General features: G+C 35.0%; 1 protein-coding gene across 1 annotated transcript in view; it reads left to right on the plus strand.

Moving 5' to 3' along the window:
* The window catches only part of LOC116338656 (dynein heavy chain 10, axonemal), a 55,992-nt gene that overhangs the window by 3,399 nt on the left and 25,596 nt on the right, over positions 1-26,997 (plus strand). Inside the window, exons 8-45 of the mRNA XM_031764065.1 lie at positions 2,440-2,551; positions 2,710-2,837; positions 2,983-3,459; positions 3,749-4,054; positions 4,726-4,918; positions 5,258-5,310; positions 5,445-5,613; positions 5,716-5,823; positions 5,912-6,000; positions 6,178-6,261; positions 6,606-6,719; positions 6,884-7,362; positions 7,580-7,741; positions 8,211-8,319; positions 8,377-8,459; positions 9,191-9,482; positions 9,586-9,744; positions 10,160-10,312; positions 11,025-11,157; positions 12,007-12,092; positions 12,631-12,765; positions 13,198-13,404; positions 13,547-13,761; positions 14,112-14,310; positions 14,452-14,603; positions 14,803-14,884; positions 15,015-15,123; positions 15,340-15,630; positions 15,963-16,154; positions 16,496-16,878; positions 17,442-17,642; positions 17,898-18,131; positions 18,391-18,495; positions 19,392-19,550; positions 23,104-23,217; positions 23,903-24,046; positions 24,422-24,556; positions 25,080-25,376. Coding sequence (XP_031619925.1) covers positions 2,440-2,551; positions 2,710-2,837; positions 2,983-3,459; positions 3,749-4,054; positions 4,726-4,918; positions 5,258-5,310; positions 5,445-5,613; positions 5,716-5,823; positions 5,912-6,000; positions 6,178-6,261; positions 6,606-6,719; positions 6,884-7,362; positions 7,580-7,741; positions 8,211-8,319; positions 8,377-8,459; positions 9,191-9,482; positions 9,586-9,744; positions 10,160-10,312; positions 11,025-11,157; positions 12,007-12,092; positions 12,631-12,765; positions 13,198-13,404; positions 13,547-13,761; positions 14,112-14,310; positions 14,452-14,603; positions 14,803-14,884; positions 15,015-15,123; positions 15,340-15,630; positions 15,963-16,154; positions 16,496-16,878; positions 17,442-17,642; positions 17,898-18,131; positions 18,391-18,495; positions 19,392-19,550; positions 23,104-23,217; positions 23,903-24,046; positions 24,422-24,556; positions 25,080-25,376 — 6,843 coding nt within the window. The remainder of the gene's footprint in view (positions 1-2,439; positions 2,552-2,709; positions 2,838-2,982; positions 3,460-3,748; positions 4,055-4,725; positions 4,919-5,257; positions 5,311-5,444; positions 5,614-5,715; positions 5,824-5,911; positions 6,001-6,177; positions 6,262-6,605; positions 6,720-6,883; positions 7,363-7,579; positions 7,742-8,210; positions 8,320-8,376; positions 8,460-9,190; positions 9,483-9,585; positions 9,745-10,159; positions 10,313-11,024; positions 11,158-12,006; positions 12,093-12,630; positions 12,766-13,197; positions 13,405-13,546; positions 13,762-14,111; positions 14,311-14,451; positions 14,604-14,802; positions 14,885-15,014; positions 15,124-15,339; positions 15,631-15,962; positions 16,155-16,495; positions 16,879-17,441; positions 17,643-17,897; positions 18,132-18,390; positions 18,496-19,391; positions 19,551-23,103; positions 23,218-23,902; positions 24,047-24,421; positions 24,557-25,079; positions 25,377-26,997) is intronic.

A 26,997-nucleotide genomic window follows, 5' to 3' on the forward strand; every position in this document is an offset into this window, starting at 1 on the left:
TTGTTTGCGCTTGATAATTACACCAAACTTAACACGGAACTGTATAACTCGTATGTCGACAAAATGACTTCTTCACTGAAGTCTGACTCTACATCGTTCTGGCGCTTTGTCAATACGAAGAAAAACAATGATTGTGACCCAAAATTATTACATTTTGGTGATAAATCTTCGGTTGATGAAAGGGAACAAGCCGAAATGTTTGCTTCTTTTTTTAAAAACAACTTTGTTAACCAGCCGTGTCAAAGTCAATCGGTAGCACAAGCATCAACTCAAACAAACTCAAACGTTAACGAATTGATTCTTAACGAATTTTTTGTTTTCGACGAGTTGCTTAAAATAAACTCAAAGAAAGGCGTTGGACCGGATGGGATACATCCTATCCTTCTCAAAAATTGTGCCGCCCTACTGTATGCGCCTCTAGCGATAATATTCAATGAATCGCTTTCCACTGGACACTTTCCCACGAGTTGGAAACGTTACAGCGTTGGACCAATTTTTAAAAAGGGATCACGCTCTAACGTTGAAAATTATCGGTGCATTGCCAAATTGCCAACAATCGCTAAATTTTTCGAATACTTGATTAATTTGGAGATCAGCAAGATGGTAGCCGATAAAATCGTGCCTCAACAATATGGTTTTATGAAAGGCCGCTCAACTTCGATGAATCTTTTAGAATTCCTGCACTTTTCACTCAAGGCAGTGAACGAAGATAAGCAGGTAGATGTACTTTACACAGACTTTAGTAAGGCATTTGACATTGTTGATCATTCGATTCTGATTTCAAAACTTCACAATTTCAATCTGCCACCAAACTTAATCGATTGGATCAAATCGTATTTGTTAAATCGTCGTCAATTTGTGAAATATGGGCAAATGGAATCAAGTGAGTTTGTTGTTAACTCAGGGGTGCCTCAAGGTAGTCACTTGGGCCCCACTCTATTTCTACTTTTCATCAACGATATTGTAAATTCCATAGATGACGACGACATTTTTATCTCTCTGTTTGCTGACGATCTGAAATTGGCAACTTCAATCACTGACACCAATGACACTATCAAACTTCAAGTGGCAATTGATAAATTAAAGAACTGGTGCGAAGCAAACAAACTTTACCTAAATCTCGACAAATGCTCTGTTATGTCGATATCAAAAAGGAGAGAGAAAATCATGTGCTCCTACTCATATGGCAGTCACAATTTTAAGAGAGTAAGCGAACAAAGAGACTTGGGAGTAATTTTCGACAGCAAACTCAACTTCGTCAAACACATCGATTCAATCGTGGCAAAAGCAACATCAGCGCTCGGATTCGTGAAGAGATTCTGCTACGATATTCCTGATGTCAATACTCTCAAGTCGTTATACTGCGCCCTCGTACAATCAATCTTGGAGTATGGCAGTTTAGTATGGCTACCGTACCATAGCATTCACAAGAACAAAATTGAATCTTGCCTTCGTCAATTCTCAATGTTTGCACTCAAGGAGTATCCAAACATCTCGAATGACTACAAAATTTCATCGTACAGCGCTCGCCTGGGCAAACTAAACATGCAATCACTCGAAAGGCGCCGTATAAATGCATCAATTTTATTCATATTCGACTTGATGCAAAACAACGTTCACTGCCCATCACTGAAGACTGAAATGGCCCGCAATCAAAATGGACGTAACTTGAGAAGTGTCGAGTACTTCAAAATCAATGACAAATTCTTCCGAATCAATCCATCCGTTCCACTCAACCAAATGTGCAGAATGTCAAATAGGGTCCACGAACTATTTTCGATGCAATCAAAGAGATCAACTTTCAAAAATCGACTTTTATCCTTAAGCGATGATCACTTTTCTAACTTGTCATTGGTGTCCAATTATAACACTGTTTTCTTAAACGAGCAAATGTGATACATTGTGATTTATTTTTTATATAGATATAGTATTTGAAATTATATTTATTTATTAGTTTTCGACTCATCGTATCCGCGTGCAATTTGAAAATATTAACTATTTATAAGTGTTTTTTGCTGTTTGACGGGATAACTTTTGGCTATTACAGTAAGACGTAGCTAATTGTTTATTTATTCATTTATTCATTTATATGTTATAATGATGTAATTTTAACTTTGGCCATGGGGGGCGTAGTGACCACTGCGAAATCGGCGGCCCCATTCGGTCTATTTACCTTTACCGTGCAGCCTGGGATGGTGGCTGAGTGTTCATTCGATCTACTGACCCGGGCTGGTGGACCGTGTGGTGACCGTTAGAATATCGTATGTGGTCGTAAGATTATTATTGAAAAGATGTGGTTTTTAACGGTGATCAGATGTTTACCATAGTATATCACTGATTCATACCTTTTTCCCACCAACAAATGTATAAAAAATTGTAAAAACTCAAATGATTCAGCCAGTTTTGGCGGTGAATAAAGATTATTATTATTATTATTAGATACCCGACGACGACAGCCCAATAAGTGAATATCATTTATGGCGAGAAGAAGAGGCCGAATACAAAAATATGCTTGAACAAATAAAAAATCCGTTTGTGATTTGTTGTTTGGGTGAGTAAATTGATTTTTTGTTGTTTATGTGCAGTGCAATAACGACTGCATGTTTGTCCATCAATTCGCTCACTTCCAACTTGTCTTTCATTTTGAACTCAATTTGCATATATTCCATTTTGCATGAATCCACTTGGATTGGCTATCGTACGTGACAGACACTTTGAAGCAGAACGATTCGCACAGTGTGGACAAGTTCTCCGCACTTGTCAAATTGCTTAAGGAAAAATATGAACATATTAAACAAAATGCCGACTATATATCGACCACTACCGACTATCTAAAAGTATTTAAATCGAATATTTTTAAAAAAATGTCTTAATATAAATGTTTGTCTCTCTCTCTTTTGTTCATTCTGATTCTTTTTGTTTTTTTTTTTTATATGCAATTTGTATACCACAACAATAACGTTTCATCTACACATTGAATAGAAAATCCAGAGCGAATCAAATTTTGATTACATAAAATCGTTAATACCAAATGTAATGCTTAGCCTGCGTCATATTTGGACAATGTCAAAATACTTTTGTCAAGATGAAAAAATGCAAATGTTGCTCTACAAAATATCATTTATATTCACTGAAAAAGTGAAGCGAATTGTTACATTGAATGCAATATTCAAATATTCAGCGTCCGATGCTCATGCTTTAGCGACAAAATGTGCTGATTTATTGTTGACATGGAAGGAGAATTATTTAAAAACTAGGGCGCACATCGAACGATCGGGGGTCGGATCACGTTGGGAGTTCAATAAAAATATTTTGTTTGATGATGTCGACCACTGTGCCCGCATAAGCAATGATATTGCAAATATTTCGCTCGTATTCATCGAATTCGAGAATATATTCAAGCAAAAACTTCAGTCACTGGTCTACAATCCGGACGATGTGAACAACATGATGAATAAAGTAAGTGCTCGATATGACAATATGTGACCGAATGAGAAGCACATTTTTGTTCGCTTATTTGCTGGTACAATGAAAAAGAAAACCGAAAAAAACGAGCCAAAGACAAACAAGCAAAAGGCGACAATGTATCATATAACATAGAAAATGATCAGCAAAGTTTTACGAAATGAGAATTGAAATAAGCACAGCCGTAAAAATGGCTTAAAAATCAATTCTAATGACATTTTTCCTACATGAATTTCTTTTATTCAATGTTCTTTCATTTATTATTCATTCAAATTGCCAACAGATCTACCAACTAGTCGATTATGTCATCAACATTGACTACGACATATTTCGGCCGGGCAACTTAGAAAATTGGGAGGCATCATTAAAGCTGTTTGACAAGCGTTTACAGACCATCGAACGAGATGCAAAGAATCTCATCGACAAATGCATTCCAACATTGCGCTCCACCGAAATGGGCATTGAACTAATCAACAACATTGAGCGTCTCAACACACGCAAGTGTCTCGTCAAACATATGCTAACCAAACATGACAGCATCGTTCACAAATTCATAAGTGAAATCGAGACGATTGAACGAGAATTTCGGGTATGAAAGCAAAAAAAATACACCATAGAAGAGTAGGGAAAAAAAGGATTCAATTCGCCACATTGTTTATTCACAGTGAAAATTCACTGTGACGATATAGAAATCTATTTACTAAAAAATTAGCATAATATTTGAATTTAACAGAATTTCAAAAGGAATGCGACGCCCATCAAAAACCAACCGAAATTCATCGGATCCACAATTTGGAAAAGGCTTCTCTGTGAATATTTAAGTAGATCGGCAATCGCTTTCGAGAAGGTACATTATAACTTTCTATTCCACTCGACTCGATTTCGAGTCACATAATACACTCGGTGTATTTTTGTGTGTGTCTGTATCTTCACAGAGCGCTGCCACACAAAAATGTGCTCAAAAAGTTGCGGCATTCTCTTCTCTCATTATGTTTTCGTTTTGTTTATCTTTTTGTTGATGTTGCCTTTGCCGCTACTACCCTTTTTGCCATCGCCCGTCTTCTGTGCTACTGTTCATGATGCCGTGTTGCTGCCATGTTGCTCATCATGGACTGTTCGATACATTATTTTGTTTTTTTTTTTTTTTTTTTTATTTATACTCACTTTTATTTTTTATTAATTTTTCAATGTGATTCTCTCTTTCTCTTTGTTTATTGTATGGGGGTGATCAAATCTCCGCATAACGAATGGGGAAAAAAGATTGAAAACAATCCAACTTCAAGCGATAATGGTTTGAAACAGACCGCATTGCAAAAGTATTTAACATTGATTGAGGACATGAATAATTTCGAACAAATCAATTATGAAAACTTTTCGGCCAGAGGAACGAGAACGGTTAATGATATTCTCAAACGGAATATTTTAAAACTGAAAATAATCAAAGAACCGAACAGTAAGTATCTTATCAACGACAAAATGGTGGTGACAGAAAACTGCTTTTAACCATTTTCACCATTTTGGGACTGTTTGTTGCTTTGTTTGCTTTACGCTTTTTGTTTGTTTGTCTATACGCTAGAGGCCTACAGCCTAGGCGGATATCTTCGTGTTTTGACTTTTCTTTTCCTTTATAGCTCTCGTTCTCTCTCTCTCTCTCTCTCTCTCTCTCTCTTACCCACTTTTGGCTCTTTATTTTGCTTCATTCGCCCCACTAAAGTCTTTAGCTAGACAGTTTCTAATAAATTTTTCAACATTTTGGCGATAGAAATTATATTTTGATTATTTATTGTTCCAGTGACTTGTTACCCGCTTGCCAAACAAAATGGGATCAATAAATTCAACATTGCGGTAAATTCTTTTTTTTTTGTTTCATTTCAAAGATGTTAAGCACAAAAAAGCTTTCAGTGAAATTTTTCTCTTTCTCTTCTCCTCTCCTCTTTCTGCTGTTTTTGCTCTCGTTTAAACTGATTACTTGTTTTTAGGTCAAACATCGAAAACGCCATCGTAAACCGAATGCCATGCATCACAGAAAACGCATTAAATTTTTAACGGCAGCCGTTGCCCTAAAGTGGCTCGTCACTTATTCAAATGGTACTGAGTTGAATGCAAAATCCGGTGTGCAGAATGAATTAAATCATGAACAATTGAAACGTATGAATTTTATTTACACATTTAATACGTTAAATGCACCGAAATCACCACATTTATAGCGAAAAATAATAATAATCAAATTGTATTGATTCGATTGTACAGTGCTACATGCAGCATCTCGGCATGAAGGGAATTTAACGTGGGAAAAGCTAGTTGATCATTCCATTCTAATCGAATACCAATTGGCGTTTGATGTAAATTTTTCAAACGGTTTGTTCTTTTTTTTCTATCTCCATAAATATATGTATAAATTATTCATTATTCAATAATTCATTTTTTTTCTTATAAAATGTTGCAGACATTTATGACATTATAATGGAGAGTCAACAATTTGAGTGTAACAATTTTAAATTGAATCCAGTTTTGCGTATGGCTGTTATGAGAAAGGTGATTTTAGCTGTTATTTTGTTGGTTTTATAAGTGTTAAATTTGATTGAAAAACTAAATCGAAGTTTATGCGATACATTTTCAATTCATCTTTTTTACTAAGTGGCCGACGATACGACAATATTTGATATCAGAGTAATGGAATCTATTCACATCGATTTTTTTTACTTGTTTTAGGAAAAACTTTTTGTTGATGTGCAATCGGTTACACAAATGCTTTCGAAATACAATAACATCATTCAAAATTTATCAGAACCCGAGGTAAGCATTATAAATTGAAAACTATTCTGTCGCTATATATAAAAACCATGCATCATCAAATGTTATTTGTCATCGTTGAAGCTGCTATGCTGTATTCGTTTCATTCGAACGAGATATGCGAACTTTCTTAGTGACATTTCATTTGGTGATGCAGTCGATGCAATATCCTATAAACAAAATAAAACGACAAAAAATATGTATTGATGCTTTTTTTGTGTATGATGTGAATGAACCGCAGCAAAACTATCATCGCTAAAAATTGATATTATACCTTTTTTTCATCAGTATTTTGTTAAATAAATTGACAATTTTTCTATCGTTTTCTTCCACTCGCCACTGAATAGATTCATTTTTTACGTGACATTTTATATGCTGTGGAATTGAAAATTCAAGCCGGATTAGGGAGATACACATGGCAATCATATAACATTCAGAACTATTGTCAAACATGTGAAAAGGTATTACCTTATGATATTCCAATACTCTCTCTCTTTGTGTGTGTATCTATTTTTTTTAATTTGATTCGTTGATTGTGTGTATGTGTGCCATTGCACTGTATCAAAATGACAAAAAATGTCAAAAAAACGATCTTATTTATGTGACGTTTATGTCATTTTATTAGTTAATATCACGTTTGGAGACATTCATAAGACAAATAAAGTATGTATCGTCTGACATCAAAACGCGAATGAATCAAATTGAAACTCTTTCAATGATAACACTACATGGAAGTGATAACATATCAAATGAACGACATTCCATTGTAAATGGAAAATTGAATACAATCGATTTGGATATATTGACAATAGTAGATCATAAGCAGAAACCGCACTGTCCCGACTCAACGGAATATGAACATGATGTGAAAAGTGTTACATTTGCTTGTGATGCAAACCATATACCATCGATTGCAACGTATTTTTCAATTATTCATGACAACCACCATCAAAAAATGAAGAACGTCGAAAATTTGTTTAGCACAGTTGGGCCAATTTTAATTAAACTAGAATCTTTGGTATTGGGGACGAGCACCGGCGAACTGGATAATATGCGTTTATACTACGATTTCTGGGAGAATCAGTTATTTGAACTTTTAATCAGGTATATATATATTTTTTTTGTTATTATTTTTCAATTGTGTCATGTTTATTCCGTCAATTGTCCCGCTTTTTAATCATTTTCTTTCTTATCTGCTTACTATCGACGATGATTCTGTTTTTGACATTGATGCGTTTGCCAACTTTAATGCCATTCTATGTGTTTTGCATGTGATGTGTATGAAACTGGGCATGGATGCGAAACCAATTTAAATTGATAGATTGACGAAGAGGAATTTGAATCAATTCATCGAAACATTGCAATCGGATCGTCCACTATTTTGCATCGACGCATCACTATCGACTCCATACATCGTTTTACAGCCGAACGGAATTGAAATTTACAATAGCATATTGCAAGTGGTGAAAGGATTTCTTGAAAGGTAATTTTACAAAAGAATTTTAACGACCACCAACGAACATTGAGTGCATACACGGATAAATTGCTTTCTCATGACGTGAAACAAAGGGGAAATCTATCTATAATTAGTCTATAATTTTGAATAATGTTTCAGGAGGAGCGCTAAGAAAAGCCTCAGGAGGAAAATATTAAAAGTTAAAAAAAATATTCAAATTGATAGTGTTATGATTTTACGAGTAGATATCATTTTTTTTCTCCGGCACCTCCTCACATTGTATTGCTCTGAGAAACATTCTCTCATTAAATTGCATTTTCTGTGATGGAATGCCCCTTGTGTGATACGATTGAAATGTGTTCCACCGATCATCTGGAATGAATATAAACAGTTTTGCTGCTGTTGCCGAAAATAAATATTGAATTTTCATTCAGTTTTTCATTGGTAATTGTGGTTACGTTAGCAAACACAGCTGAATTTTGTATTTTATTCACAGCTTGAAGTTGTGCACACGTTGGACGCCTGGAACATGTTCAACTCCACCGAATTCATTGTACAATGAAACGGATGGCATTATGATTACATTCTACGATGATATCATAAAGGTATAAAATTTGTTTAAAAATATTCCATATCGTTGATTGTTAATACGCTTTACACAGCTGCGGGATGTGAATGATTTGGTGGCCAATATTGAACAGAATGCTCAACAAATTGTTGACGAAATACACAAATATTTATGCAGGTTTGTAGCTTCGTACAATACACATGTAAACCTAGTTACGATTGGTTTACATACATTTCAGTAGACCGTTGCAGGATCGTGTAGTACTTTTGCTCGAATATTCCTAGTCGAAAACATCACATTTTTTGTGAATTTACATGTTCGGTATGGGATGCTGTGCATCTCTTGTACTAAATCATGCGAAGCCTGATCATGCCCGTAACTAACAACACCTCTAATGCGTATTCCGAGTACTAATCGAAGTTTGTGACAATATGGCCGTCACGGTTTGGCAAAATCATAATGAATCAATTAAACTGCGTTAAACTGTTAAAATAAAACATTTTTCAATTTTTAATTTTTTACACTTTTAAAATTTTTCACATTATGATTGTGACCGATTATGACACGAAAGTGAGGTTATGTCAACCACTTCATTTTTTATTAATTAAATATTTTTGAATATTGTGGACAGAAAATCTCACAAAATTAAAAAAACAAAAGATTTTTTATTTTCAAAAATGTAAAAAATTTAAATCTGTTTATTTCTACTGTTTAATTTTAACAGTTTACTATGATCGGGCTTCGAAATCATGTCACGGATCTGGCTTACCAAACAAAAGCCGAAGAAATGTGGTGCATTGACTATCTGCATTCTCAAATGCCAAATCTCTGAAATATTAAAATTTTATATCGAAATACTCATTATCAAGGTTACGGTTTTTGTTTCGTATTTATTTCCGTATATTTAGTTGGCAGGAATTCGAGGCGCTATGGACATCCGATAAAATGATAGTTTGTGAAAAGTTTGTGGATCGTGGCCCACCACTCGTACATATCGATGAAAAATTTCTGTTTTACACAAACATTGTGGAGCGAATGGACTCAATTCAACCATTTCATGATAACGGTCCAATTAGAGTTAAACTGCATACATTAATTGGTAACATTCGCGCATATGCTGTTGATTGGAAAAATACGCTTGGCGAAATTCTTATCGAAAGAACACGAAAAACACTGAAAGCGCTACACAAACAAATGACGGTATGATAATATTGATAATGCCATTGTATGGCGAACAATTAACTGCGAAAAAGTTTTGAAATTAAGTGTTTTTTTTCTCTCTTTATTTTGTTCATCTTTGAAGGAATTGAAACATAATTTGAATCGCAATATTAAGGGACTTGATGAATTTAAACTTTCCATGCAAATCATTGCCACCATTCAATCGACCAACATCTCAACTGAGCTGCAATTGCACGAAATGCAAGAAACTTTTGCCATTCTGGCTGATCATAAAATAGAGGTAATAAATTATTAGCAGAAATAAAAATTAGTATTATAAATTATTCACTCTAGCATAGTTTCTCGTTTTTTATCTGCTCTTTGGTTTTCTTTCGCTGCTCCAACTAGCTTTTCACTTTGCCCAATTCATGGTGAAACTTTTGCAAATATAAAGTATCGCTACACTTTGAAAAATAAAACAATTTATCGTTCTTTAATAGAGTTAAATGTATTAAGCAATCTAATCATTATTTTTGTTGGACACGCAAAAGAAATGAAGAGTGCGAAAGAAAAAAAAGAACAGAAAATTATCCTCGTGAGAGACTGAATGGAATTTATAATCATATTGACTACGATAATAAAAAATTAGAAGTAGTTAGCTAATTAGGAAAAGCTCGTTCATAAAATTGGAAAGTGTGACATTTTTTGGTTTTAAGTTCAAATTTAGCGACATGATCATGTCATATTATTTGGAGCGACGATGGCGAAAATTATACAATTCATCGTTAATTAAAGCTGAGTCATTGAAACCTATCAAAATGAAGTTTGCCGATATGACAACAATTGAAATCAATACTTTTTTAACAAACGTAAGTTTTTTTTTTCTCTTCTCAACACTCTCCTTCCCACGTCATCATCATAATTATTTTTACTTGAATGATCCCCGGATGTGTACTCAAACTGTTTTTATGCTCTGGTCTGTGTGTGGCCCCATTGATGACATGGCCATAAACTCTTGTGTTTCCGCAAATAATTACTGTATCGATTGTTGCACGCCAAGAATTAATTAACGCGTTGCGCGCCATTATGCTATTCAGTTCGTACGTTTATGCTTGACGTTATCAATTCACGTGCACTCATTTGTTGGGTTGTTGTTTTTTCTTTGTCGTAAGCTTAAAACGAGCATAACGTTGAACTGGGCCTGTACATAGAGCAAGCATACACACACACACAACGGTTTGAAATTAAAGAGAAATTGTAAAGTTATTCTCATTCTCATTTTCACTTACAATTCAACCCAGTCTAGAGCTAAACCACATCTGAACAAATACATTTTATAACAGAAAATGGCAAAAGTTTTTCATATAGTAACATTTCACCTTTGTTTTCTCTCTTCCTTCAACTTTTTCTTATTTTTTCTTCATTTCATTTCGTCTTTGGCACTTTTTTCTACCCGTTTTTGCCAATCGAATGTGTTCATTGCGCTTTTTTTTGTGTACCGATTTGTAACGATGGATTTGTAATGGTCGCCATACAAATGTATGTATATATGCGTTTGTGTGCATGGATAAACACATTCAGCTATCGATATTTGTGCAGCGTTTTTTTAACGAAGGGCCAGGTGCGGTCGGTATCGATATGGATGATGGCATTAAACTAATGGAACGATATAGCGATCAGTTTAAGTTGTTGGAACAACAGAGACACGAATTCGGTAACGAACGAACAACATCCACGTTTAACATATATATACACACGTGCACACAAATACACAGCACAGCATAGCACAGCATTCACAAATGCTAGCCAATCAGTTCACCACCGTCACGAATCCAGAATGGATGTGACAAAACGAAAATAGAAGCAAAACGCCAACAGAAGAAAATTTAAAATGTCGAAGCGCACTGCACTTTAGGTTTTCACATTGCACGTAGAAATGTGAAGACAAAAGGAGACAAAAGCGCACCTACATTCGGGTCCGCATTTATTTATCCATGTCGAATGTGTGTCGGTCAGAATCGACAAATACACACACACACATATATATATAATATATATATCAGTAATGTGCGAGGAAAATTTTTCAGGGGGGGGGGTGGTTTTTCGAAACCAAAAATGTCTCTAGCAAGTCAGACAAATTTTCATTTTTTTTTTCTTGGAAGTCACTTTTTGAGGCGAAAATCCCTAGCAAATTGAAAGAATTTTCTCCGCGAAAAACCCTAGCAAATCGGAAAAAATTCACTCGGAACCAAAAAACCTAGGAAATTGAAAGAATTCTCCTCAATTTTCTACATTGATGAGCTAAAAAAAAGGTCTTCACTTTTAGAATCAAAAACCCTAGCAAATTCGAATAATTTTCGCGAAAAAATTTTTCTCATCCAAATCACAGGGGAGGGTAAACGACCCCCCTACCCCCCTTCGCACATTACTGATATATATATATATATACGAGCACACAATGTAGTTTAACTCATTCGTTCATCTTTAGTGAGAAGAAGAAAGCCAAAAACTAATATATATTTAAATTTTTCCTCCTAACAACTCGCCGATTACACACCTTTAGCAAATGCTGAAAAACTATTTGACATGCCGTCTACAGACTATGCAGACTTTCAACGTGCGAAAAAGGAATTTGAGGGCATGCATTTTGTACGTATCGTTTGTATTATTGACAGTATATACGGTGTAAATAGCTTGGCCAACGCTCAGATCTTAGCTCAATGTGATATTGCAAACATATAGCGCACCAATATGATAAAAACTTACACATTTCACATATACATCGAGAGCAATTCTCTCTCTCTCTCTCTCTCTCTCTGAAATGAACGAAAAATAAAACGACTCAAAATAATTTGCATTTTTATTTATCGATTTTATGCTTTGGTTTTTGCTTTAATTCATTTTCGGTCCGTCGCTTTTTGCATTTTACATCGATGGCACCAACGCTTCATGGATATCAAAACAACACACAAACATATGAATCGACGAACGGACGAACGATGGAACAAAATAAACGAATACCAAAGGACAAAAAAAATCATCATTCATTTGCCATCGAATATTGTCCGAACACCTACACACAAACTACACACCAATTCCGGAATCCCGATATGTTGATGCTCACCATTCAATTAATACACCCAAATAAATTACGCGCTCGTGCGATTTTCATTCGATCAATATGTAGATTTTTAAAATTTACAAACAGGAGAAAAATGCCAGAGACAATTGGGCAACGACATTATGGTGTAATTCGAATCCGTATCTGTTGTTTGAAGGAATCAATGCATACATCAGTGAATTTGAGAAACTTGAAAAATGGGTCGGTGTCAATTTTACATCTTTCACTCTCACATACAACTATTTTTTTTTGTTTCTCTTCTGTTTGTTCTTTCTGTTTATCGTTCGTATTCATAGATCCATTGCCTGTAGATAGTTTGGTTCGGTTTGGAAACTACAAATGAATGGCACTATGCAGTTATGTGGACTCACTTCCAAGCTTAATTAGTCAATGTTGCTAGTTGCTAGATAGACGATAAATGACACATCAACAATGGAGTTCAATTTTTCAGTCGTTGATGCGCCCCGTAAAGTGTACACACATACACATTCATAATGCCAATCCAATCGAACATTTGTTTTTTTTTTTTTTTGTTAAAATTTTCATTTTTGTTCTTAATGCTTTCACCCGTTTCATTCAATTTACTCATTTTGTATTGACCATGTAAATCAATCGATTTTTATTCGCTTACAGATTCGTGAATTGAATGCTGGCCGAAAATTGCATGAAAAAATGATGCAATTTAAAATGTCGGTGCCACTGATGGCAAAACTGCAGAATGATTCGTTACGTGATAGGCATTGGAAACATTTGATGACAAAAACTGGACACCATTTTAGTACAAATCCAAAGAAATTTCGATTATCCGATATGTTTGCCATGAATTTGTATAAACATCAGGTGATAAAAGTTTATTGAACAAACCAAATTTCAAGTATCTCAATTCAATTTGAAATGGAATGCGAAGAAGTCAACTTGTGTTATTTGTGAAATGACACTAATTTCATGGAATTTTTCACATTTATCAATGATATATACGTAGGTCGATGTCGAGGAAATTGTTCATGCCGCCAACAATGAAGTTTCTATTGAACAAACACTTGATAAACTTATTGCAAAATGGGATCGATTAATGTTTACATTTCAGTCACATTCCAAGCGAATGTCCAAACGTTGCTATATACTCGTTAACACAGACAAAATCATTCAAATCATTGAGGAAGATGTTATGCAATTACAAATGCTATCTACTTCATTGTAAGATCAACTTCAATTGAAATGATTCTTGGGTGCAAGTGTGGCCTCTTTTGCAGAGACACAGGGAAAGAGAGAGAGAGAGAGCAACATGGATAAAATAAGAAAGGAAAAAGAAACAGAACGATTGAAATGAAGCATCAGGAGAGTTAACTGAATAAAAACTTCATTTCTCTTCCATTGAATTGTTAGTTGGTTAGGTTCGCATAAGTTTTTTTTCTCTTTCGTTCGATTTGCAAGAGTTGCCAACACTTCTGCACTGGGGATGATGTTTCGTTGAAAACTTTTTTTCTGTATTTTGTCCCTCTATTCATTTTCACAATACGCATTTCCATTATCATTTGGTTTAAAAGATTTGTGAAACCGTTTTCGGATTTGATTCACTCATGGGAAAAGACTCTATCGTTCATTTACGAAATAATCGACCAATGGGTCAACTATACGCAACGAAAATGGCTGTACTTGGAGGGAATTTTTGTTGACAATGACGCACGTATCAAATTACCAACAATTGCCGCTAAATTTGACTTGATTGACGCCGAATATATAAAAGTATTCAACAACAACAAAAATCATATATTATAAAACTTGTTTTGGTGTTTATTGATTTTCGAAAGCTTTTGATTATAGCATGTTCCATTTACTATTTATCTTTTGTGCTGCTCTTTTTCTTTGGCATGACAATGACAACAGTTGTTGAATGAATCGGTTGAAAATCCAGGTGTAATAAGGGTATGTATGGCAACGGATCGCATCAAAACACTACATCAACTCATCAATGGCCTAGAGGAATGCCAAAAGTCACTAAACGGCTATTTAGATGGAAAAAGACACATGTTTCCAAGGTACAATTCAAGAATTGAAAAACGCATACCGTAGAACACAAGCACACATACATATAAGCACATTTAAGATAAACGAGGGAGAGAAAAAAAAATAAAGCTCAACATAGGCGTAGAAATTGAAGTGGAAGTAGAAAAGCGATTGGAGAAAATGAATTCCCAGGGCGAAAGTAAACAACTTGCTGCTGTACTTGTATTACAGATTCTATTTTATGTCAACGGACGAGCTGCTATCAATGTTAGGAAATGGAGACCCAGTTTCCGTGCAATCCCACATAATCAAAGTAAGTGTGTTGCATTTCAATTTCAATTATGTGCCACCATTTCTATCGCTGTATCTCTAAATTCTTTCTCTGTTCCTCTCCACTTTACTCTCTTTCGTATCGTCTTTTTAATGGTCGTATTTTGTTTCAGATGTTTGAAAATATAAAATCGTTGCGATTAGAAACGAATTTAAATGGTATCACGGTAATCAAAGGAATGATTTCAACCGAAGGTGAATTCTTACAATTTCAAACCGAAGGTTTGTGTACACAAAACGCATATACATACATACATACTTAGACAATAAACAAAACTAATAAAACCTTGATAATAAATTGAAAATGTGATTATACCGATTGTAATATTAATCGAAATGTTTATCAAACTATGCGCAAACCAAAACGTATTATTGTAACCATATATTCGTATCGATATGGTAACGATGGCGTTGGCGATGGCGATGGCGATGACGCAGTTTCAACAGATGTTCCTATTGAAAATTGGCTGAACAATATCTTAGTGCAAATGTATTCGAGTCATCGTTATGTGACGAAAGGTGCGATTTATGATTATGGGAAAAGCTGTGATAAAACACGCATCGAATGGATTCACAATAACTTGGGTATGGTATGTTTGGCTGCAAATAGTGTTTGGTTTACCGCAGAAATGGAGGAAACCTTTCACCAAATAACGAACGGACGGAAGGATGCCATGCAAGACTTACTGAATCAGCAAAACGCGCAAATAAATGATTTAATAGCAAAAGGTTTGAAAATTAATTAACTATTTCGAAATGAATTATAATTTGGTGTACGGTTTACAAACCGGACCCACCACCATTTCATCTCCAATCCAATCAACAATACCCGTTCAAACTGTGGATTGGAGAGGGGGGTGTGAGACAATTACTGTACACATTTTATATGTACATGTGAAAATGATTGTGCTAAATTTAAACGAAATTTACTTAACTAATTATGCTTATCCATTGGTTTGCCATCGTCGGTGTCAACCACTACATCCCAACTTTATTCCATACAATCCGTAATGATGATGACGATGATGATGATAACATTTACAACAACAACAACAATGCAGTTCATTCAAATTTAACACACAGCGATCGCCTCAAATTCAAAACAATTGCTATTGCCGATGTGCATGCAAGAGATGTTGTCGATTTATTTGTCGAACATCACATAAACGATGCAAGACATTTTCAATGGTTGAGTCGGCTCCGGTTCCATTGGCTCAAGGAAGTGGATAATATTTTTATTGAACACTATTCAGGTACACGATACAGGATTTTAGTATTATTTTATGGCTTCCAATTAATTTTCAATTACACATCGATTCGGTTCGGTAACGTTTGGCCAATTCATTTAATCATTGTGCTTTTTTTATGTATTGCACATCTGGAATACGAATAATGCCACGTATTCGTATCGTACGGTCAAACGAACCGGGTTGAGTTATTGATCAGCAACGGTTCAATGTATCATTCTGTCCATTTTGTGCCCTCAAAAATTTGCTTGCCATTTCTCAATGCCATTTTTCTTTCTTTCCTTCATTTTATTTCTCGTTTATTCTCTCTCTCTCTCTCTCTCTCATTGCACCGGGCAAAAATTTAGGTCGGCGGCTAAGTTACGGCTACGAATACATGGGTTTAAATGGAAGATTGGTTATAACGCCAGATACTGAGAAGGTTCATTTTGCTATTGCACATGCAATCAATATGCAAATGGGTTGTATGCTGAACGGGCAAGAAAATTCTGGAAAAACTCAAACGATTAAAAATCTAGCTAATATATGTGCGATATTCTCAGTGATAAGAAATTGTACGGAATTCATGGATTTTAAGACGTTACACACGATATTCATTGGTCTTGTGCAGTGCGGTGGTTGGGGCATTTTAACAAACTTCAACAATATGAGAAACGCAGTGATGAATGCTATTTCAATGCCAATTCACGCTTTAAATATGGCTCTGATTACAAAACGACCCACATTCCAAGTAATTTTAAATTGAATTGAATTTTATTATATAGTTTAACTTTTACACTGCCATCAACTTTTCGCATTTTCAATCGTATAAACGCTGTATGCATGTGCACGTGGGACGGGGGTGCACTACATTCCAAACGCAAATAATTTCATTCTGTTGTTTGAGAAAACCCATCCCGTCCCGTGTGCAACCAAATATTGATCAAGTGAATGAAATTTAAAGTAAGACTTATAAGCCATAACATTGACGCAAATGAGTTCGTTTAGTGTTGTAGAATTCTAGCTTGAAACACTCAGTCACCTAATAGTGATTTAGAGTAATATACACTTATTGACTTAACTATTGGCTGACTTTGAGACGCATGTAAAAGGATATAACCAATTTTTCAGTTATTTTGTTCAAAAATAGTCTATTAAAATTTTTGCAGTAGGGATTGTCTTTCAATCACTCTGAATTCATCGAAGAAAATGCGAACGAAACCCCTAGGCACTCACTCATTCGCTCACTCACTGCGAAAACTAATTCCGCTTTTGAATTTGAAATATTAATAGAGAATTTATTGTTTTATACAGGATGGATTAACCGAATTGAATTTGAACAATAATTTTGGTCTTTTCATCACCCTTAATGCCCGAACGCATAAAATACAAAATAGCATCTCTAGTTTGCCCGCTTTTTTAAAATCCCATTTTCGGCCGGTGGCTTGTGTTGCACCAGATAGAGAATTGATTTGTGCAATTTCTTTATATTCGGATGGATTTAAACAAGCACAAGTAAGCCATATATCTCCCTCATTTGTTTGTTGATCCATTATTATCACCACCATAATTTCTATATAATTAAATGCCACCCATTTATCGGTCAATGTATTGGATTTAGTCTAGTTTGCATGGCATTAAAACAGTAAACATTTCAGCAAACCTGAACTGAATCCCATCCCATTGACGAAATATAAAAGTGTTTTTTTACGGTAATTTGATCTTATGTGATAATAATAAAAACAAAAATACGGTATCTAAATACTTCAGACGTTGGCAAAAAAGATCGTGGCTTTGTATCAATTAGCTAACGAGCAACTATCAAAACAGCAACATTACGACTGGGGATTACGTTCTTTGAAAGCAGTTATCAATTCGGCGGCAGAGATGCGTAATCATGAAACCGAAGCCTGTGAATCGGTCATTTTAATTCAAGCATTACATCAAATAAATCTTTCGAAACTTGTTTTCGAGGACATTCCACTTTTTTTGGGATTAATTAAGGTGATTTTCTCTTTCTGTATTTCATGCTATACCACTCCGTATTTATGTTGGATTTTTTTTTCCTTTTTTTGTGTTAGTGTCATATTCTTTGTTCAGTTGTTGCATGTTGTTTTTAGTCATTTCGTGTTCCGTTTACTTTTCTGTGCGATTAAATTTAAATAATATGTAGCCGAATAGAAAAGAGAGAAAGCGAGCAAAAAAAAAAATGTTTGCTAATTTCAAATGATATTCCCGTGCTTTAATCCTCTGTATGGAATAGGATCTTTTTCCTGGCATTGACTGTCTGCAGGTTACTCATCCGGAATTTAGTGCGGCCGTTAAGCATGTTTTAGAATCAGAAAATTACGTTTGGCTTGTTGAACAGGTAAGCTTAATTTGGATTTGAACGTATGCATCAGCATTATTTTTTGTTTCCTGCTTCGTTGGTTTGTTATGGGGCGCCATTTGAGTCTGTTCTCTTCATGCCCAGCTGCCATTTTACCACATAAATTGCTGGATGGGTTGTCAAATTCCGGCCGATATCAAAATTCAAAAAATCGTTTATACCACTAAAATGTACAAATTATGTACAATTATCATGAAAATGTACCAACATTTTTTCCAAAATTTGTCAAATTGAAAATATCAAAATCCGGAAAATATTTACCCGAAATTCGTACACCACCAAAGCGAAACTCATTTAAAATTATAAGCGCTACATGAAATGTAGAGCTATTGGATTTGTTTTTTTTTCAGCGAACTGTCAAAATTTTGAACAAACAACATACCCTCAACAAGGAGCCTTGTGTACTTTTGAATGGAAATGCGTTCCGAAATTCATTGTATTAGTTTGACAACACAGATCTTTTTGGAAACGACTATACATAATTGTACATAATTTGTACATCTTAGTGGTATAGACGATTTTTTGAATTTTGATATCGGCCCGAATTTGACTACCCATTAAAATTGCTTGCAATTTTTGTCTCCTCACTCTTTTTTCAAATGTCCATTTTTTCGTGTTTGTTCCCATCCCGTTGATCTACTTTCATCTTATTTCTTTTTTGTTGCTAGCACTCTTTTTTCTACGGTACACATTTAAATATTATATAAAGAAAAGTTTATTTTCTATATTTTTTATGCAATGTTAAAATTTATGTTTGAATTTCTCTCCTCCTCTTCGTTATTTTCGTTCCATGATGAATCCGTAACGTAAAACCACGATTACCAACAAAACACAAACGGCATGCATACAACAACATCAACATCAACAAAAATTAGCAAGACAAAATCGTTCAATTGTATCAAACGTTGTCGACGCGTCACTGTAGCATGGTTGTCGGCTCAACAGGTGGAGGAAAAACTGTCATCATAAACACGCTCATAAAAGTACAATGCCATTTGGGAATACCGACCAAGTGCACGGTGCTCAATCCAAAAGTGTGTTGGTTAGATTTCCATTCGTGGCAGCTATGGGAGTATGCAAGAAACTGTGAATTTATGAAAAGCATGTGAACATTCGAGACATACAAAATGTTTAATTGGCATTTTGCTACGACAAACTTACCTGCTTTTCGTAAATTGTTTCTTTGTGTGTATGCGTGTGTATGTGTGTATGCAGCTTATTTATTCAATGTTTCGACATTTGGATATACCGGATGTGTCGTTAGTTTTTGGATAAAATTAAGAACAAAACAATACGGATAGAGGATACTGAATGAGCGACGAAAATGCATAAAGCGCGTCAAGCTTATGCGAATAAAATGGGGTGAAAGATAGAGATAGAAAATGAATTGTAAAATGATGACCCGATTTCCGGCTCGTATGAGTGAAATGAATATGAAAGATAACGATCACATTTCAGTGAAATATGTGTGCACTTAAAACTTAAATTATTTTAATAATAGAGCTATTTATCGCAATATGTAAAGCTATTTGCGAAGCACTTTCCTTTCATAAACTCTATCGGGCCATACAAACCCATTCTTCTCATCGTCGCCGTCGCCGTCGCTGTCGCTGTCGTCGTCGTCATCGTACGGGTACACGGGTACGTGCTAATGTCAGGCTTTGGTATTGGCTTTCTCATTTGCATGCAGACGGCTGTTTATTAATTTAATGTTTGCTCGTGTCCATATTGATGTTAACAGTGAACTGTCTCAACTTCACAGTGATTTAATTTATATTTCTCTGCAATTTTATTCCGACTACTTACTTGGAACGTTTTATTTTGTGTGTAGATGAATATACACATTGGGTTTTCCACTGGTGAGAAAATTTTCACAGGGCAAGCGAAATGACATCGGCGTTCGTAACGCGAATTTATTAGTTTACGAAAATGTGTGTACGTATATTTGTGTTTAATTTTCACAAACTATATGCCAACTTAAACTCATTGCCAACTGTGCACACATTGTAGGTAACAGCAACAAGAACAACAACACCGACGACGACGACGACGACGACAACGAAGATTGGAGAAAGCATGCTATGCAGCACACGCAACCGACACTCGGTTCAATCTCGACGTCGTATTCATTTACAAAAGTCTATGATATCTATGTGTATTAATAAATGGCATTAAGAATATATATTTGGGTGTGCAAGAATACTCCTATGACAAGAAATGCATGCAGTCGCGACAACGACAACGACACCAGCAATAATTCCATTCACATTCCAAGTTTTTTTTTCTAGTGGGATGGTTGTTTGAAACATGGATATACGGAAATGGTGTAATTTTTAGTCTAAGGCCATTGTACATCATCGTCGTTTTGCATGTTATTCTTGGTAGTTTTGAGAGTTTTGCATGTGCACGACCACCTTTTGCACACATCACAACTATTAAATCTTGAAGTTTGACTAAAGTGCTTTTCTGTTAACTGCAGAGTGTACACTTATACGAATACCGTATGAGGCAATGCGTGCTTGCATACATAACAGTTTGCCATGTCTATTACTATGTATTATTACTACTATTAACATTTGGACATTAAATCAAATTGGTTGAACACACAATAATTTGTTGTGTGTTCAAAAGGACAACACCGAATCATATGAGAGCCAAAGGAGTTTTGCTCAACACAGTACAAACATATGCATACCGTAATATTGGCAATTGCCAATCCCGAATTGGCAACACACAATGCAAACACTGCAATTCACAGTGTTTCTATATCAATAAAGTAAATATTATATCGGTTTTAATTTATACACTATATATGTAAATTGGGTAAACAATGGTGGTTGTTTGACAAGCAAGAAATCTGTTCATTGAACTTCTATTCGTATTGTGTTCAATAAAATGTATTTCTTTTATTATGTGCAAGAAATAACATTGTGTTTTACATGCATACCCATTGAATCGCCACATACATTAGATAATTGTAGAAAGTTGAATTTTACAACTTGTATAGTCGTTTCCAAAAAGATCTGTGTTGTCAAACTAATACAATGAATTTCGGAACGCATTTCCATTCAAAAGTAGTACTTTTTTTACTTACTTTTAAAGTAAACAAGGCTCCTTAGTTAAACGTATCAATTTGGTTTGAATTTTGTTGAGGGTAGGTTGTTTGTTCAAAATTTTGACGGTTCGCTGTAACAGATCTTATTGAAAACGACTATACTTGTCAATCGAATTTATAAATACTGTTGTGGTGATGCATATTTTCAAATGTGATTACATTCAATACAATATTTAGTGAATTTAAATGATGCAGTTGATTTATGTCGGTTCTTGAATAATTAAAATTTTGGCATGTAATACATTGAGAGTGAATTCAATGAAAATGACAACAATTTCAAATGCGCCCATTTCAACAAATCGCATTCGTGCATTCAAGAATGAATGTAATTTCCGTTTGCTAAAAAGGGAAATCATTCAAGTGTTACAAGTAAAAATTCGTACGATTTTGAACCTATAGCTCAAGCGATGTGGCAACCAAATATTAATTATTTGAACTTTCACATTTCACTTTTGTGAAAATTAGATGTATGGCATCTCATAAAGAAAGTTTGCTTTTTGCCATATCCACAAAATCGCTGCTTTCAACCCATTTCAAGGCTAACCGCAAGCACTCTCTTCACAATATAATGCACTCTTGCATGCAATAATATTTCATAAGTGTTTGTTGTTGTTCGCCACTTTTTTCACCCGCACACATCCACATTGTAACGAGCAAAATATGTGAGCTTTTACATTTGCAATAACTACCACATAATTGATGTGTACTTTTTGAGTTTGAATTTGCTAAACCATTAAGGATGAAAAAGATTCCCATTTGAATGTCGCTATAAGCCAAAGTGAAATCGCGCACGACACGAAAATCCACACGAAATATGAAATGGTTGTTTGCACAAATGTTGATTTGGGAAAATTTAACAAAATTCCATATGCTGTATGATGAAGAGAAAATTAGCAAGTAAACCAAATTATTATGTAATCAACCGGCTAAGCCTATGAAGAGACAAAATGCGAATTCCCCTCATCTGTGCCATCTTGTATTCCATAGTTGAACTCAATTTAGTTACAATGAATTGAATCGAAAAAGAGAAAAAAAACAACAACAGTAACATGGCTACATAGATCTGTTGACCAGTGAGATACGTATAGCAATGGAATGAAAGAATGAAGAAAGCGTATATGTGTATGTATGCATCAGCACGCATAGATGTACAGCTCTGTGTGGCCGTGCTATTGTTGTTGTTTTTTCACTTTTTCATTTCAATGCTACAGAATTAAATTCAGTTTTTGCATCTAATTCACACTAAAATCAGATGGCGCTCATTAGCGAGATTCGCAAAAAAAAGTCTCCAATCTCATACAAATATACACCGGCTGTATGTAATATTGAGTTGAGAGCATGAAAGAGCAATACGATATGCATAGGATATGTATTAGGATGTGTATGAATGTGTGTGCTTTGCATTTTACTTTGAACCATGTCAGACACCGCTGACATATTAAAAACGGTAATTTTGAAATAATTTCTCGAAGGCATGTTCAGCGATCGAACTGTTCGGATATTTGCATCCACGTACCAATGATTGGATTGATGGATTGTTTACAAGCATCTTTCGTGAAATGAACATATTGCCCGTTGAACAAGAGGTAAGCAACATTCAATTTTCAAATTTACGGCGGATATTTGTTGTGGTTTCAAGATAATTATTGCTATAAAATAAAAGGGAAGAAAAAACTAACAAATATTGATGCGAATATGTACACGTACAATCTTCTTTTTTCGGAGCAATTTTAAAGGTTTTCGACAGTTAATTAAAACCAAGCGAAATGGATTCTGTTTGTTTTAATTTAAAATATACTTCAGATCTTGTCGAATTTTGAATAAAAGCACATTTTGTATGTTTACGCGCTGATTCTCCATAAAAAAATATATAAATACTCGGACGCTTCGTTGCACTGGTGCTTCAAATGTTAACGACGTGATTTAATTCACTCGTTCGAAATTTTCACAACATCGTATATTGTGTTGCGAAAATTCTGCAAATCTTGAGCGACTTCCTTTGTTCATTTCCAAGTATTTCCCAAAACTGTTCATCAGAAACCCAGAAATCGAAGAAGACGAGAAAAAAAATCATCAAAATGCTCCAGGGTGGTGAATGAAACATCTTTACCAAATTGCTGTGCACATAAATTTTAAAGCAAATGTCTACAATGAACACCTGGCAATAAATGTTCAATGTGTTCCAGCATAAAATGTGCTTTATTACATTATTTTTTGTGATATTTTGAGTGCAATCTTTGCTGTTCTCTTTTTTTTTCATACACACATCAGGAGCATCGATATATTTGTTTCGATGGCGATTTGGATCCGGTGTACATTGAAAATATGAAAACCGTAATGGACAATAGCAAAATGTTGACATTAGGAAATGGCGAATGCATTCGTTTGGAAAATCATTGTGGAATCCTATTCGAGGTGAGGTGATCGAAAAACAAAATTAAACTTAAATTTATGATGTTCAACTTCTATTTCTTGTTCGTCCTTTGCATCCATGGATCATGATATTGATGATGCTGTATCTCCCTCTCTCTCTCTCTTTGAATTTCGAAACGGATCGTTTGTTTCTATCTTTGTCTCTCGTTCTGCCAATATGTTTGTTGTTTCGGACATTATTTGACTCACACTTCAAACAACAGGTATAAAATTTATACGCACATTTTCGCTTGAAAAACATATATATGTATATAAAATAAACACTAGACGAATGAAGTAGTAATTTTTGGTGATGGTGTGGTTTTTCTTTCTCTTTCTGCCCACCTCCACCTTCTGTTTATATTCGAATTCATACAGATTGGGAATTTGGTTAACGCTTCACCTGCCACCATATCAAGAGTTGGAGTGGTTTTCGTTGATTCGAATCAATTGGGTTATAAGCCATTTTGGCAACGATGGTTACAGACCCATCGGCCTACCAAAATATTACAGGTACATTTGCTCGTGATTTATCGTTATTGCTTCGAAATGAAACATGCAAAAGCAATCGATTTCAGTTAGTTGTGGTGTTTTTTTTTTCATTTTGTTAAATTCCCTTTGTATTTATTATTATTGTGGTTGTGATTTTATATATATTTTGTATGTGTGTATTGGTGTCATTTTTTTCGTTCTGGCATTTTTAACACTATTTAATGGACTTATATTTCACACTTTAATTGCAAAATGTGAAATGTTTGCTCGTATTAATGTTAATTAAAATACTTCTCCTACACAAAACTCATTAAATATATTGCATTTTTTATGTTCTTTTTGTCGCACATGCTGCTATGTTCGTTGGATATGGAACCCTCTTGTATTCACGTGACTGCTGGTCTGCATCTCACGTGCTCAATGTGTGTATACTGCATGAACACCATATTGGCCAACTCGACGAATACAAAAAAACACCAACACCAACTGTCTATGTGCCATCGATGTATATATATGTATATGCAATAATGTTTTTACGATACAGCGATTGTTTGATAGATTTATTACACCGTGCATTGATTACATTATCGATGGATTGAATAATATGCGCAAGCAAAATCCATTGAAAAGAGTCATTCATCAAACAAATCTGAATATGGTAACTCAATTTTGTTGTATGTTCGATGCAATGTTTCCAACATTAAAAAGTTCGAGCAACAATACAGCGACGGCAGCAGCAGTTTTATCGAAAACAACATCCAGTTCAATGGAAACGATGAGAACAACAACGTCAACCTCGATTGATGATGATGATGCGATAATTGAATGTGGCTTTATTGATGTAAAGATACAAAATGTTATTTTGTTGTTGTTGATTTTGTATATTTTTCATCTTTTTTTTTTCAAAATTCAATGGAATATTAGTAGACTCTTGTGCAACAGCTTATACATCAACAAAACTGGTGGTTTGGCAGCAACATTCGTTGCCTGTGTCACCCCATCACTAATACTGAATATGAATGGATGCTCACTATCAAATGTAGTGCACTCTATTGATTTGAAATTTGAATCCAATTTGTACATTTTTGGTACGAGCAATAGCAACAACGACCGAAGCATTTTGGTTTTTGTGCAATTTCCATATAATATGCTTGACATACTCAAACATCACACAAACATCACATAATAGCAGAAATTATATTGAAATATTTTCAGTCAGCTGATACAGCTCAGGAAGCCTACGTCAGGCGCTGAAATGGAGTGAAAACAATTAAAGTGATTGTTATAGTTATAAAAACACTCATACAAACATGATCTGATTCAGCTTGCTGAAAATATCTCAATATAGTGTCTGGATAATAATATAAACAAAACGACTACACTCGTTCTCTGTATCAATGAGAATTTGTGCACGCACCTCGGTAGAATTAGTGAAAAACTATTTGGAAACTGAATCCCAATGAAATTCGATCGATAAATTTATAAATACCTATCCGCTTATGATTGTATTTCCACTTTTTCGCCTGTGTCAGCGTTTATTTACGTAGGTTGCTCCATAATTTTTTTTAAAATGGTACTTATAGTGTTGCCCGATGTAAACCATTGTCATATTCGTAAAGTTTGATGTTTTGGTATGTATTCGTGCCCTGAACCTTTTGTCGTACGAACGCTATTTGTATTGTTTACAGTGACTGGTAAACTGCGACTCAACAAAAAAATGAATTTTACACGTGAAGATTTTTGTAAAATGATTTACTACGATTTTCGAAGTAAATTATCTCAACAACAGTGTTTCGATCGACTTCATTTGGCCTTTGGCAATGAAGCACCAACCCTTCAGACAATTTATAACTGGTACCGAGAATTCCGTTGCGGTCGTAGTTCGCTCAAAGACGAGTTTCATACAGGTCGTCCAAAATCGGCTGTTGTGCCACAAAACATCGATGCTGTCAGAAAACTGATTATGGAAGATCGTCATGTGACCTACCGTGAGATTGAGGCATCTTTGGGCATTTCATCCCACAGCATACATACAATTTTGCATGAACATTTAGCCGTAAAAAAGATTTGCTCTCGGATCCCACATAAATTGACCGATGAACAAAAAATGGCTCGTGTGAGTTGGTGTAAAGAAATGCTCAAGAAATTCAATCGTGGTGCTTCAAAAGACGTTAATAAAATCGTCACTGGTGACGAATCGTGGATATATGCCTATGAGCCCGAAACGAAACAGCAGTCGACTGTATGGGTCTTCCAAAATGAAGATAACCCAACGAAAGTTGTTCGAGCAAGAAGCACTTCGAAGCGAATGGTCGCCTGTTTTTTCGGGAGAAGTGGTCATGTGGCAACCGTTCCACTAGAGGATCGTAAGACCGTCAATTCTGATTGGTATACCACCATTTGTTTGCCCGAAGTGTTTGGTGAAATAAGAAAAAACAACCACCGTCGCAAAATAATTCTTC

This window comes from Contarinia nasturtii, unplaced genomic scaffold (assembly GCF_009176525.2).
Source record: "Contarinia nasturtii isolate CC-2019 unplaced genomic scaffold, AAFC_CNas_1.1 Cnas_scaffold_414, whole genome shotgun sequence".
In the NCBI taxonomy this organism is placed as follows: domain Eukaryota; kingdom Metazoa; phylum Arthropoda; class Insecta; order Diptera; family Cecidomyiidae; genus Contarinia; species Contarinia nasturtii.